This window comes from Aptenodytes patagonicus, chromosome 5, assembly GCF_965638725.1.
Source record: "Aptenodytes patagonicus chromosome 5, bAptPat1.pri.cur, whole genome shotgun sequence".
Taxonomy (NCBI): Eukaryota; Metazoa; Chordata; class Aves; order Sphenisciformes; family Spheniscidae; genus Aptenodytes; species Aptenodytes patagonicus.
The window spans coordinates 52,457,524-52,471,319 of NC_134953.1; the positions used below are offsets into that span (position 1 = coordinate 52,457,524).

General features: G+C 43.2%; 1 protein-coding gene across 6 annotated transcripts in view; it reads left to right on the forward strand.

Annotated features, from left to right (window-relative positions):
* Positions 1–13,796, forward strand: part of DNM3 (dynamin 3) — a 181,285-nt gene that overhangs the window by 160,936 nt on the left and 6,553 nt on the right. For all 6 annotated transcript variants that reach the window (XM_076339776.1, XM_076339777.1, XM_076339778.1 and 3 more), the window contains 2 exons: positions 1,174–1,400; positions 2,040–2,276. In XM_076339776.1, coding sequence (XP_076195891.1) covers positions 1,174–1,400; positions 2,040–2,276 — 464 coding nt within the window. The remainder of the gene's footprint in view (positions 1–1,173; positions 1,401–2,039; positions 2,277–13,796) is intronic.

Sequence of the window (13,796 nt, forward strand, 5' to 3'; positions counted from 1 at the left end):
AGTTCGACTGCTCTCACTGACCTCCTCTGAACACAAACTTTGCCTTAGTCTGTCAGGATTTAAAACAATGTTGCTAAACTAGCACAAACCCATGTGCAAATGGAGCTCAGGTTTATGTAATCAGAATCTTGGGAATGTATTATCGCTAGTATCTCCAGGTCAAAAAAGATTTACAGAGCAAAAAGCCAGATGAGAAATAGATCAGAACAGCAACGAAAGTCTCAGATGCAAGGATTTAGTAGGTCAGCAGTTGGTCTATTTACCACAGTCTTATTTAATCAGAGTACCTCTAGCTTTTTATCTCTTCTAATGTGGCCCAGGTTTCCATAACCAGGGCAGGCGTAGCAGGAAATCAATACAGTAAATTACATTACTTGGAGACTTCTCCCTTCAGTTTGAATGTGTGTGGATGGGATATTTAGAATCTGACAAAGTTGTTGGAGATGAAAGACACTGTCTATAGTAGGGTAAATTGTTGCTAAGAAAATAATTGACAGACATGCTATAAAGCCTGAAAATTCCCATTCCCAGGGGAATTTAGTATCTGATGATATTGCTAATGGCTGCCATTTACCTCTCAGCCCTTTAGAATTGGACCAAAATGCCAGCTGACTCCTGGGAGCTGTTGGGAAGCCTGTTTGAAATGAAGTGTAAACATAGGTGTCACCTTAGAGACACAGACCACTGTTAACTCCAATAATGTCCAATGTTTCAAAGACAGCCACAAAAAAAGGCCACAGTGCATTGTGGAGCAACTGCACAAAACCATCTTATCCTCATATGTGAATCATTGTCTCAGAATGTGGCTTCATAATTACGTTAAGCCCATCTGCGTGCAGGCAGCTGCTAAAAGGTCCAGTCCATCCTTCTCCAGCTGCTCTGCCCAGCTGCATGTGCCAGCCTTTCCTTGGGCCACAGCTAGACCTCAGGCTGCTGCAGTCAGCTCTGTCTGACTTCAGCATTTTTTAGTCCCTGATCTGACCTAACAAAAACTGCATGACCAGTAGAATTGATGTAAATAAGGTAGTAGGAGAAACAGATTAAATTTAGATATGTCTGTCTCCTGGTTCTGTGGATCTCACGCTGTATTTATTCAGTATTGTATTTTCAATAGGATTTTTTGTTTTATTTTGTTTATTTGTTTGGTGGGGTTTTTTTTGTCTGATGAAATAGGTAAAAGAATTTATCAACGCAGAGCTCCTGGCTCACTTGTATTCTTCTGAGGACCAAAACACTCTAATGGAGGAGTCGGCTGAACAGGCGCAGAGGCGAGATGAAATGCTCCGCATGTACCAAGCACTAAAGGAAGCCCTAGCAATCATTGGTGATATTAGCACTAGCACTGTCTCAACCCCTGCACCCCCTCCTGTAGATGACTCTTGGCTTCAGCAGGCCCGCAGGTAAGGATCCTCAAATCCATATTGCAATTAAATTTAGGACAGGCAGGCATTGTGAGCATCGGCGGCTCCCTCCCTGCCTGTCTTTTTGGGCAGATACTCCTCCAGGTCTTTAATGACATTTGTGAGGGAAATCAGAACATTTTCCCACATCTACGTGTTCTGTGGATATATATGTGAATGCCAGACAGGGTATTTGTCTTGCAGAAGACCATCCAGTGGATTTATAGCTTGTCTGATGCTTCAGAGAGCAGCCACTTCTGTCACCCCAATTGTGTATCCACATGGCCTCTTCTTGCAAGCTGTTATAAGACTTCAGCATGTCAGGCTCCATGTCCTAGAAAAACCACTTAACAGAGCATCATTAGAACTCTTAATATTAAAATCCATTAGATTTACCTCTTTGATTGTATGTTTATTTCTGGCTATCGTAAAGCATTCTGTCTGTGGGAAAGGTAAGAGTGAGACTTAAATATATGTGATGCTGTGACACTGACAGCAAACGAAAATGCCAAGAAAAAAAAATTGTCATAGGCATAAAAAAGGGTTTCATTTCTGTTTAAAAAAAAAAGTTAAAAACAAAACCAAAAAACCAAAACCCCAAACCCCACCTTACTGAACTTCTTAAATCTCTTTCACTAGGTCACCTCCTCCAAGTCCCTCAACTCAGAGGAGGCCTACATTAAACAATCCCCCAACCAGACCTTTATCTGGCCGAGGACCTGCTCCTGCAATCCCATCTCCAGGCCCTCAGTCGGGGGCTCCCCCGGTCCCGTTCCGCCCAGGACCACTGCCTCCATTTCCGAGTGGTGGTGAAGCCCTTGGAGGACCTCCCCAGGTTCCCTCTCGGCCAACCCGGGCTCCTCCCAGCGTCCCAAGGTAAGATGTCTAATCTTCCTGGTGGTGGGCATGGTTCTCTCCCTCTAGCATAACAGACAGATTCTGCACTGTGTCAGAAAGTCGAGCACCTTTGTTGTATAAGTCTTGTAACAAAGCAAAATTGGGCATTCCCTGCAGAGAGTCAAAGGCGTTCTGAGGAACCAATTTTTAGCACAAATATGACTTTTTGAAAAGACAGAAAGTTTTTTCATGAAAAAAAATATTCCAGTCAGTCAATTTGAAGACACCAGTTTTTCTTACATTAAGAACCCCTGTCCGGGTTGTGTTGTACCCACGTAGAGGTTCACAGAGAGAGAGAGGTCATCTACCCCTCCACCAGAAGAGGGGCAGGGGTACAACTCCTCACTTCTGCCATTCTGAGTCCTCACCAGAGGAATTAATGGCTTTTCTGGGAGAGAACAAGAACAATCCTTGTAGAACCAGTGGAACAAACCGATAGCAGTCTGATTCTTATTCCACAAGGCAAGTAATTTACAGCCAGTTGAAAACAGTCCATAGTTGTCTAACAGTGTAGATCACATGGTACAAAACAATTAGCTAAGGAACAGGATTTTCATCACCACATTGTTTCCTTTCCTTCCCAGGGCTTTGCATTTATCAGTACTATCCAAAGTAGCTTTGCATATTTTATAATTTTATGTGGCATTAACTGCTTTTTTATATAAGTTATATGAATAAAATGTCCTTAATATTTATTTTCACAATGACATAATACATGTAATCACTCATATATACATATATATATATATATATATGAGAAAGCCTCTGATTCAGAGGGCTTCGGTAACTTCCTAAATTATGAGGCGTGGGCAGATTAGGCAATGTTGGAACAAAGGGATTTCTCCATTTTTTAATAAATTAACTGTTACATTAAAATTAGTCACAGTTTGCAAAAAAAATGCCAGTTAAATCGAAACAAAAGGAAAATGTGCATATTTTCAATTTTAGAAATGGTAATTGAGAAGAGAACCTTTGGAGAAAAACTTTCTTTTAAATAGGTGAGATCTGTTGTAGTTGTCAGTAACTAAATTTGAGGCTCAGTGTTTCTAATATAATTACCCTTTATAATACAAAGAATAAATAAATTAGGTATATCAAAGGAATGAAGTATTTTTAGATATTTGCTATGAAAAGGGCGTTGTTGTATCAGTGCCCAACTGTGAAATGCACTCTTTCATCTTAGTGGATATCCCGTAGCTTGCAGTAGGACCGCTGGAGAGAAACCAGAATTGCCTTTCTGGGTACAAAACTTCGTGCTGAAAGGGAGGAAATCCAAGCAGGGTCCTCTCATTGGGAGAGCTTGGAACTGAGCTGAAGGGCACTGGCCCCACTGTTTCCCCTGTGCCATCAGAGGATAAATCACATACTAGATACAGAAATAAGGTCCAGTGTTTTGTCAGTTGTACTACTGGAGAGAACCATAGCTCCCTAGCGTCTCTCACCTTGCCTTGTAAATGAGCATGTCTCCTTTGTCCTGCCTGGCTGTGTTTTTGCATGAACATTGCTTTCCTGAGGTGGCTTGCCCAGAGCATGTCTGATGATAATCTTTGTGATGCTAAAGTGATAGGTGGGATGGAGAGCAGAAAGGAATTTTCTAGCACACAAAAGACACTTGGGTAAGCAGCCCGCGAACAACTCAATTTGTGACTGCCACTGGTGGCATGCAAAGCAGTGGCTGATAAAGGAGGTCAGTGTTTTTAAAATGCTGTAGCTGGATATATAATTGAATGTACAACTGCCTGACATTTTTGTGGAAAAAATATCTGCAATACACATCTTCCGTACTGGATCCTAGTTCTCTTTTTTAAAGCTGTGGAAGCCTCAGACATAAAAAAATCTCAGCTGCTTAAGAACGAAGGAAGAGTTTGCCTTTTTGCTGAAACTTCAGGTTTCTCCTGCTGACTAAACTCCGAGAGAGGAAATCCCAGGGAAGGGGCTGCAGGGGAAATCACCTGAGGGGGACAGTGTGGCCGGCTCCTGCGCCTATTAAAAGTTTCTTTTGAGCCCTGGAATTTCTGCTACGCTTGGTCTGGTTTTAATAACAGCCTTTGCAGGATCATAGGAAATTGACTCAGAAAATGGGTCTGAGATATTAAAAGGGAAAAAAAAATAGTTTTGAGGAAGAGTTCTTGTGGAAACTTGAGCTTTCTCTGTGACTTATTTTTGAACTGGGGCTCTGTGCTCTGATTGCTCTACCACCATTTTCTGCAATGATTCCTTGAAGTGTCAGGATCTCTCATATCTAGAGAAATAGTTTAGCTTCCTAAGAAGAAAGCTGTATTTTTAAAGTTCATCTAGCTTTCCAAAGGAGCTTTTTGTGGCAGCCCCCGTCACTGTCATGTGGAGCTGAAAATCCTGACATGCTGAAGAAATATAAGCTTTCTGTTTTCTCCTGTTCTGCCTTAAGATAAAAAGATTGTTTTCAGGGGTAAGACTTGGACCGTCCTTTTCCAATGAGTGGCTGAGCACACATTGGTTTAGAGAATTGGCCACCTTATAGTGAGATACAAGCCTTGCCTTTAAAAAAACAAAATCCCTTTTTTCCTCAACTTTATTAGCATTTAATCAAAGGAATTGTACAGAAATTGTGAGCTCTCGGCATTTTCTCACTGTTCCTTGCTTACTGTACAGGGAAAGGAAAAGGGTTAGGGGAGCAGGAAATAATTTTCTTCCTTGCTTCGCTCTGATTCTAAAGCTGGTTTGGGTTATATGCTCTGAATATTTCTGTAAGGAAGCAGAAACTATTTGCATGATACATGCCTCTTTTAATTAATCCCACTTGAGGTGGGTGGATCTCTCCCAGCAAAGTCTGTGAGTAAAGGCCCCTGGCTTTAAAGGGCTTGATGCCAGAGCATATATGATTTGTGAAATATTCCCCACTGCCAGAATTTAGATTATTCCCCCTCTCTCTTAAAAGACTGCAGTAGTATTTTGAAAGAAAATGCAGCTGTGTGCTTGCTTTGGTAAGATGGCTTTAAGCAGGCACTAGAGCCACTTCAGCTTACCATGATGTGTGGTTGCCTGCCTGTTTGAAAAGCCTGATCTTGACCAATTTTAGTTCTACTGTGGATGCTTTGATTTATGGCTTTTAAATGTCCTGAACGGGAATCTCAGCTTTGCCACAAGGAAAACAATTGAATTGAAAATGTTTTTCTCCTGGCAGCAGAGCCCATGGTGTTAGTGGGGGTGGGAGGGTGCTCCCCTTTTCTCTCTGTGTCCTGCTCTGCAGTGCTACTGCGGATTCATGAAGGCTTTCCCAACAAAGCACTGGAGATCGTTACTCACTTTGCCATTAAAACATATGTGACCCTGCGTGATGTGGAACCCTGGGACCTCGTTAAACAGGGGTCTTGAAGGGCTGGACCGTCCACTCAAGCAGGCAGGAACATAAATGCTCTTGAGCACACGTCTCACCCTCAACCATGCCGGCGCTCAGTCCTTGGGGGTTGAGGATGGTCTTTACATGTAAGACAAGCAGTGGGGAGAGAATTCACATTATGCTGTTCATGAACAGTCCCATACTCTCCCTACCACCTCTTTCTGCTGTCCCCCTAACAATTGACTTCAACCGACAGCCAGCCAGCATGGAAGAGGTGATGGCTGCTATGCAGCGACGTTTTATTATGCCACTGAGGCTAATTACATGACCTGTTGTGTTTGTAACTAATCTATGTTGTAAGCCATCATTACGTATTTCTGCCAACCCAGCACAAAAAAGTACTTATACTTGACAGTAATTACAGTTAGAAAATTCCAGGCAAAGCCAGAAGAACTGCAGAAAGCATCACTGCCTGACATTTCCTGGTCCACAGGTTCTGTGCTCAGCTGTTTGACTGCCAAATATCAACCCTGAAGTAAGTTTTCTGTGATGGATTTTTATGGATTAGAGTTCTTTGGAAAGATTTAATGTAATGTCTAACCCTGTGCATTGAATGATAAGGGGATCCCTTGCAAAAATTGCATGTGGTCCTCTGATTAAAATCTGTCATAGTGCATAGGCATATAAGGCCAGAAGAGTTATCCTGCCTTAGCCTGGCAATCTCCTCTCTTCTTAAAGTTTGACCTTGCAGCCTTAAAAGCTTACTACTATATTTTTTAATGGAATATAAATAATAATCAAATAGCCATTGCATCAAACGCATCTGGCAGGATGAATAAGTGCCCACCTTAAAGCATTTGCATGCTGAGTTGGATGATCTCAATCTGAACTCCCAAGTAGAAGAGCACAGCTCCATCCAACAGTAGCATCCATTTGTCCTCTTTGAATGGATCTTCAGTGAAGGTTATATTCAAAAAGTATAATCAGCAATTAGGAGTGTTTCATGCAAGCAGAGACGAGAGTGTAATCTGGAGAGATTTCAAAATCCTGCTGAATTTAAGGGGAAAAAGAAAACCAAAGAATAACTAATTTAATTCTGCATTTCATGTCTGTGATCAAAAGAATATACAGCTACACGGGTGATGCCTAGCCAGAGCCCATCACAGGAGGGGATACTGCTCTTCCATAGTCAGTATGTTTCCAATTCTGCCTGTCCAAGGACCCCAAAATCACAAGACTTATGAGAATATCAGTTATTCTTTCTGTGATTTCTGTTCTCGGGGAAGACACCCCTGTGTAATTTGTTACCAGTCTAATTTACATTTCTTGTTGTAGTGCACACCCAGTAATATGCCCCTTTTGCTGCTGGTTGCTTTGAGCAGGAGACTCCCTTTATTTTCCCTTATCTCTTACAAAGGAGCTCTGCTTTTCCCCCTCTGCTGGCTCCTTCATCACTATTTTTTCCTCTCTTTTTTTTTTTCTGCCCTTCCCTCGTTGTCCCTTTCTTGACCATTCTGTTTGCTTCCTCTTTCACCTTCTTCCTTCTCTTGGTTTCCTGCCCAGTACATTTGTCTCCCTTCCCCACATATTCCCTCCTTTCCTTCTCACCGTCTTGTCTTGGTTTCTTTCCAAATTATCCCTTCCCTGGCACCTTTGTAAATGTGTCTCCTGCTCCTTGCATTTCTGTCTTCTTTTAAAGTTTTTCATCCAGTTTTCAAACCATAAAATGCAATATTTGGCAATCTTTCTTAACAGCAACCTGGTGTCAGTGGCTGTGACAACCATTAGAAACACTAGCTACACTACTTAGGATAGCCATACTGCCATGTGCAAAAACAGTGAGGAATACTGGTCATCCTACCTGGGGTCATCTTACCTGGGGTCATCTTGCAGCTTCAGTCCTAATAGAAGCAATGAAAGAAGTAGCATTCTGAAGGAGGATAAATATTGGAGGGATTGGCCAGAAAGCAGGTCACAGCAGGTTTTAAAAACATGTAAAAAATCACAATACAACAACTTTTGTGGTTTCATCATAATTCTGCAATACCAATCTTACAAGAGATATGGAACGGCATTTGCACGGAACTGATTCTTCAGCTGCCTGAACTGTAATGCCGTGAGAGATACAGGAAGGTTTCCACTTCTCCTCCAGGAGCTTCACTGATTGCTGCCCCTAAGAGGATGGCTTTCTTCTAGACTAGCAATAGGATTTTGTTCACCGCCTTCCTTTCATATACCTCTCCTCCAGGTGACTGTCCTGAAGATCAAGTAAAACAAAGTTCGTGGGACATCAGACACTGCAGCCTAGGTACTATATCTGCTGCCACTGACTCTAACTCCCATCAGCACCTCCTTTCATCAGCCAGAGGCAGGCTCTCCACATCTTCAGTGGTCTAGGAATTTTCTGATGGGCAATACGCTGTGAGAGTTGAACAGATGTATTTGAAGAGTCACTTGTTCTACATGGAGTTTAGGTTTGTTCTTACTTATTGTATCTCAAGTAGTTTTGATCATCTTTAGTATTGTTCCTGAGCTACTTGCTCCTGCCTTATTCAGCAAAAATTGTTTTTAAAATGAGGTGAACTAGGAGAGATCCATTTGATTGGGACTGTTGCAAGTTACTTTCAAAGTTCAGCAAAGTGGATCAGGCTGGGAAACGGCTCTTCGTTATCTTTAGTGTAGACCAGTCCCATGTGATGGGGAAGGGTAAGTAGAAATGATGCAAGAGAGAAGACAGAAAAAGAAGGAACCTGAAAAGAGTTGAAGGAAGTGATTCTGGGATAACGATGATGATGTGAGTGCAGTCCTCAAACACAGTTGAAACCTGCTTTGGGAGTGTCAGCTGGTGAACTGAATGAATAAGTAATTTATTCTGTTAGGAATTTTCAGCAAAAGCTTTTTTTTTTTCCTTCTTCCTTAGCCTTTTCTCTCGCAAGATACTGTTAGTAGAAGGAAGTGGGTTTTATTTTTAGCATCTCTCAACTTGAAAAAGGAGAGTAGAGTCAAACAATAGCGAATGTTGTTTGCCAGAAATACAGGAACTTGAAGATGTGTTTTGTCCCCAGTAATTATTTAATCTCATAACAGAGTAGTTAATAACAGTTGCTGTGAAGGCTCTGCAGGATTAGAGCAAGGGTGTTAAGCAGGAAATTTCTTGCCTTGTCTGAAAGGGTGGGCAGAATAGCAGTGCATTTCTAGCCTTCCTTATGCTAGAAGAGAAAATGTGTGACAGTAAATAGAGAGAAAGCAGTGATGATTTGAACCTCCTGAACCTGCGGGAATCTTGAAAGGCTCTCCTTGAAACTCTCCTGTCCCCTGCAAGCTGTATTGGATCATTAGTGAATGAGGCCACTCAATGGCTACGTTAACAACAGTGACACTGATAATCATGTTAGTTGTCATCATGGATGAGAAGAGGTGCAACTCCAGCTGGAGGTGGCAACCAGGATGTTTGCTCCCTCTTTTGCACCAAGGTAAGTGAAGAGGAGAGAGACAAAAATGCAGAGGAAGGTTGAAGGTGAGTAGGAAGGAAGAACAGAGTGGGCAGAAGTAGATGTGGTCTTCAAAGACAGGGTACATGATTTGCATTGATGCTGAACCGTACAGCTAAACACAGACCAGTACACAAGACTTGAGCTACTACGCAAAGATGAGATGTTCCTCCTGCTGATTTTGTGGCCCTTCTGTTGTCATCTTCTGCTGTGGACAGAGGAAGGTAGAGCAGCATTCTGAATGTATCACTCAACGCTCCTAATTCTCTCTTCTTCCACGGGCAGTTTTGATAATCTTGACCATCCTGACCTATGGTTTCTGAAGGGTTGGGGCAGTCCTCCACTAATGTGTTGCATGCTTGCTTACTTGACATGTTCCCTGCTGAAGGGCAAACAGGAACACACAGTTTGTTAAGAATAATAGTCTGTCTCAGTCGCCCCATTGAATTAATTTTTTTTTTTGTTTATTCAAGCTGAGTTTTCCATATGACACATTAATTCCCTGAAATGACTAATTCAAAAATGCAACACCCACATAAACATACAAACATACTTGTATGTGTGTGTGATAGATGTTAATTTATGATGGTCATATAGAAAACGTAGCTTGAGTTGCAAATAATAAATTAATCTGGTGGAGCATCATATTTTGGACCTCTTTGCCTTTGAAAGGAGTATCTGTATTAAGTTAAATCATGCACAGTGGAACCTCAGTAACCCTAATGCTTTGGAACAGTATTAGTATTTGAATTAATGGAGACTGATACTGCTGCAGTGTAGTGGTGGCTAGTGGAAGGACACATTCTTCCCATTCACTCTTACTCTTGTTTCTTTCACTTAAAAGAAATAGGCATCAGATAAAACAGCATAATCTAACAACTTTAACTTGCTTACACTTAACACAAAACTTCTTCCATTGACAGAATATTGTGCAGCTGGATCATTTGAAATAGTGAGGTTCAGCTATATGTATAGCTGTGGAAGTATCTGGCAGTGCAGTCGCAGCACGCCCTCTATGCATTTGTGGAGCCTTATATATGTCTTCAGCTGGAGAGCTACTTGGGAACTGGCATGCATCCTCAAACACTGTGCTGTGTGCCTCAGTGCCTCCATTCCTGACTTGCCCTCCAATAGCAATTCTGTGGGCACGCTAACTAGAGACATTTCATGTCTGACAAAATGACATTTTTCAGTACAGAAACAAATCTGAGAAATTTTCACTCTTGGACCATTACGTTGGAGTAAGGGACCATCTCAGACAGATATTCCCCAAATACTTTTTCCTTTCATCACCACTGAGTGCTGTTTCTCCTTTCTCCCATAATCATCATCTCCTCCTGATTCTTGTCTGTGATACCTGCTTTACTCCTCTTACTGTCATCATCCTTTTTCTGCTTTTCCTACTTTCTTATGACCTGTGCTACTAGCATCAAGTGTCGTTCCTCCTCTTGGTTTTCCCATTTCCACTCAAGATCCTTTCTCCTGAGCTGATGTTTGGGAGACTCCGCAGTAGCCATGCTGCATCAGCTGTAGGCCAGAAAGAGTTTTAAGTATGCATAGACTGTAGACTAACTAATCAGGCCTAGAAACCATGTCTTGCCTCTATTCTTCAACCATGATGGCTACAGTAGTTTCACTTCTGGTTTGGATTTCCTTCCAAATCCAGAGGCTGATGGAGGTTGAGAGGTACCATATGAAAGTCAGATAGGTTGATATAAGAACCAGGAAAAGTAGAGCTAAGCTGTGTGGGTCTCTCAGGATCTTACTGAAACAGAGAAAAACGTATAAAAATAAAATCAGTCAAGGCATTACAGTTATCCCAAGAACAAGCTACTTAGTCTTTCTAAATAATCACCCAAATGAGAAACTGAATTTATTCCTCACCTGAAGTAAGTCACTCTTTTATCCTCTTATTGTATGCCTCACATCCAGATTTGTATTGTCACCTAAAATAAAATTTGCCTGCAGTCAGACTTAAAGCCGCTTAGAAATTTTGTTTAAATATTTTCTCCTTAAATTCTGCAAAGACGATGTCACGTATCAGGGTACTCCGTGAGGGCTGCATTATAGGGAAACCAAGATAATGGAAATGGGATAGAATAATGGACTTTTGTTTACAATTTCAGATCTATAGGATATATTGTAAAATATAGTTACGTGCACGCCTTCCGCAAGCGTTCTCTGGTGGTCACAAGCAAACAAGAATGTAAAATGTAAGTGGAAATGAAAGCCTTTTATTTAGCAGTATGTTAGCTGTGCTCTGAGAAGAGAAGTCATCTTCTTCAAGTGGGGCCTCTCGTGGTAATTACAGCCATGCTTTACTGAAAGCATATTTTGTGGACTCTGTGTGGGGAGCGATAGCACTTCTCAAAAGGCAAATGCTTGAAGAGCTCCCATATGTTTCTGATCGAATTTTAAGTCTAGACTTGCTTTATTTAGTTTCTTTTGCTCTGCATTTGCCTAGCTAAAGCTTTTAGGAGTTCTTTTAAAACTGGAAAAATGGGGTGTGCTGCTTTGGTTAAAAATAAATGTAAAACTTTTCCTTTTTTAAAAAGTTTTTGCATGGGGGTAAGAGTTATCCTCTGTTCAAAACCCCACTGAGCTCTTCAAAGGAGGAGTCTCTGCAGCAACATCAGGGAGTTATTAAATACATACTTAGTCCACAATTTTCATTGGTAAATTCTTTATGTCTGCTTAATGTGTGCTAGTTAGACGAACTGATTCTTTCTGCAGACTCGTTTACTCAACCCTGGGGACCTATGATCCCCTGCCCCTTTAGCACTAACTTTTACAAACACTGTTTCCCTTTTTTTTAAAAAAAAAAAAAAAAACAAACCAAAACCAAAAACCAACAACAAAAAACCCCACAACAGACTGAGCAGCCCATTAAAGGGGCCAGGCAGTGGGACTCGGCCCCAAAACTTGAAAACCCAGCTGACATGTTGAAGACAATAACCAAATTGGAATTACTGCAGAAGTGACATTTTTATAAGAAGGAGCTTTCTATGAATTGGGAGCTGCCTTTCGGGGCCTGGGAACAGCTCAGCACCGCGAACGCACCCCCGGGCTGTCAGAGTCAGTCCGATAGCACAGAGAAAATGCGGTCCACGCCATCTATACCGCTATCATCTGTTGGCCGCAGACTAAACATTTAATTGGGCTTAGTCACATATTTACTCACTGACATGGCCGCTAGTGCGGAGCAGGGATCTGGGGGAGGTTGTTTTTCTCCGGTTTTCCCCTGTTCCTGTCCACAGGCAGGCTGGAGCTCCCCCTGCTGCTCTCCTCTCCAGGTTACTGCCTGTTTGCTCCGCGTTACTACACGTTCGGAGGGTCTGGCAGTGCTCGTTTATGTAACCTTTGCTCAGAAAGCAATCGTGCTGAAATCACGCTAGGCTTCCCTCAGACCTGTGTTTTTCAGAGGTGCCCAGAACAGAGAGGAAGGTAGGACTACATTTGCGAAGAGCAGCGCGGTGCTGGTTGCCGGCTCTGTTATCTCAAGGTGGTGGTTTGGGTGCCCAGGCCCCTGCACCCCTCCATTCCGGGGAGCACTTGCACTTCCAGGCACTGCTCCGGGCGTAAAGGAGGGGGAGAGGCAAGAGACCTGCGGGTTGGCCTCTCCTCCTGACTTTGGGGATGAGATTCTTTTTAGGGGGAAAAAAAAGTCTGAATCCTACTCCCAGTGTAAAGATTTTCACGTAATGACTCGTCACCCTGACAGGGAAATCTAGTGACAGGCAATTTCAGGGCTTGTCCTTTCCCTCACTTTGACTTGAGCTTCAGCTCATGCCAATTGTTACTGTGTGCCGGTGGCTAACGAAGCCGAGGTCTCTTCCCCGAGCTGAACCTCTGTGCTGTGCTCTCTGCCTGTGGACTCGGGAGCACGGCCCCTCTTCCTGCGTTACCAGCATGGGGAACCAGAGACTGCCCAGGAGACTGTCAGCAGTGGGACTAGAGGTGAATGGTGCTTTTGCAGGTCTTTTCCCAAGTGCTGCCTTTTCCCAAACATCTGCCACTCCTCTGGAAAGCACCTCTGATTTCCAGGGTGCAGGTCCCAATCCCCTAGTCATGGTGTGCGGGGTTAAGGAGCTGGAAGGAAGCCCCGTGCAACTGCATGGGAGCAAGGCAGCACCATCACAGGGGCAGAGGAGGGGGGCTGGAGCTAAGGAGAGGTCTGCCTGTTCCTCACGTACGTCCCTGCCCATACTCATTGGGAAGACACACACAAGGGTGTGTCTCCGCCGGGAGGTATTCATAGCGGGAATTGGTGGGGGAGAGCTTGGGCTGAGAGGTCCCCTTGCTGAGCAGACCTGCCTGTCAGGCAGTGCCGCAGGGAGAACAAGGCTGGCGCAGCTCTGCCCACTGCGTGTGGGGCGAGGGGAGAGGCTGCAGCATGGCACTGTGCCCCAGGCCCTTGCAGTGGCAGCGGCTCCTCGTCGGAGAAGGTCCCCTTGGGAGTATCAGCTTCTCCTTGAAGTGGTACTCTGGAGTGGAAATGAGAGCCTGCTGTGGGGTATTCTTCTCTTCAGGTCTGGATTGGGCTTGAATGAAAATTCAAAGTAATGGTCAGGGTGCAATAACAGCTCTGGTTCAAGGAGGAAATGGGGCTCAGACCTGATTGTGGTTCAGGTTTGGTTTGACTGATTATATCCAGGAAATCCTCCCACTGTCTGCAGTTTCTGATCCTGC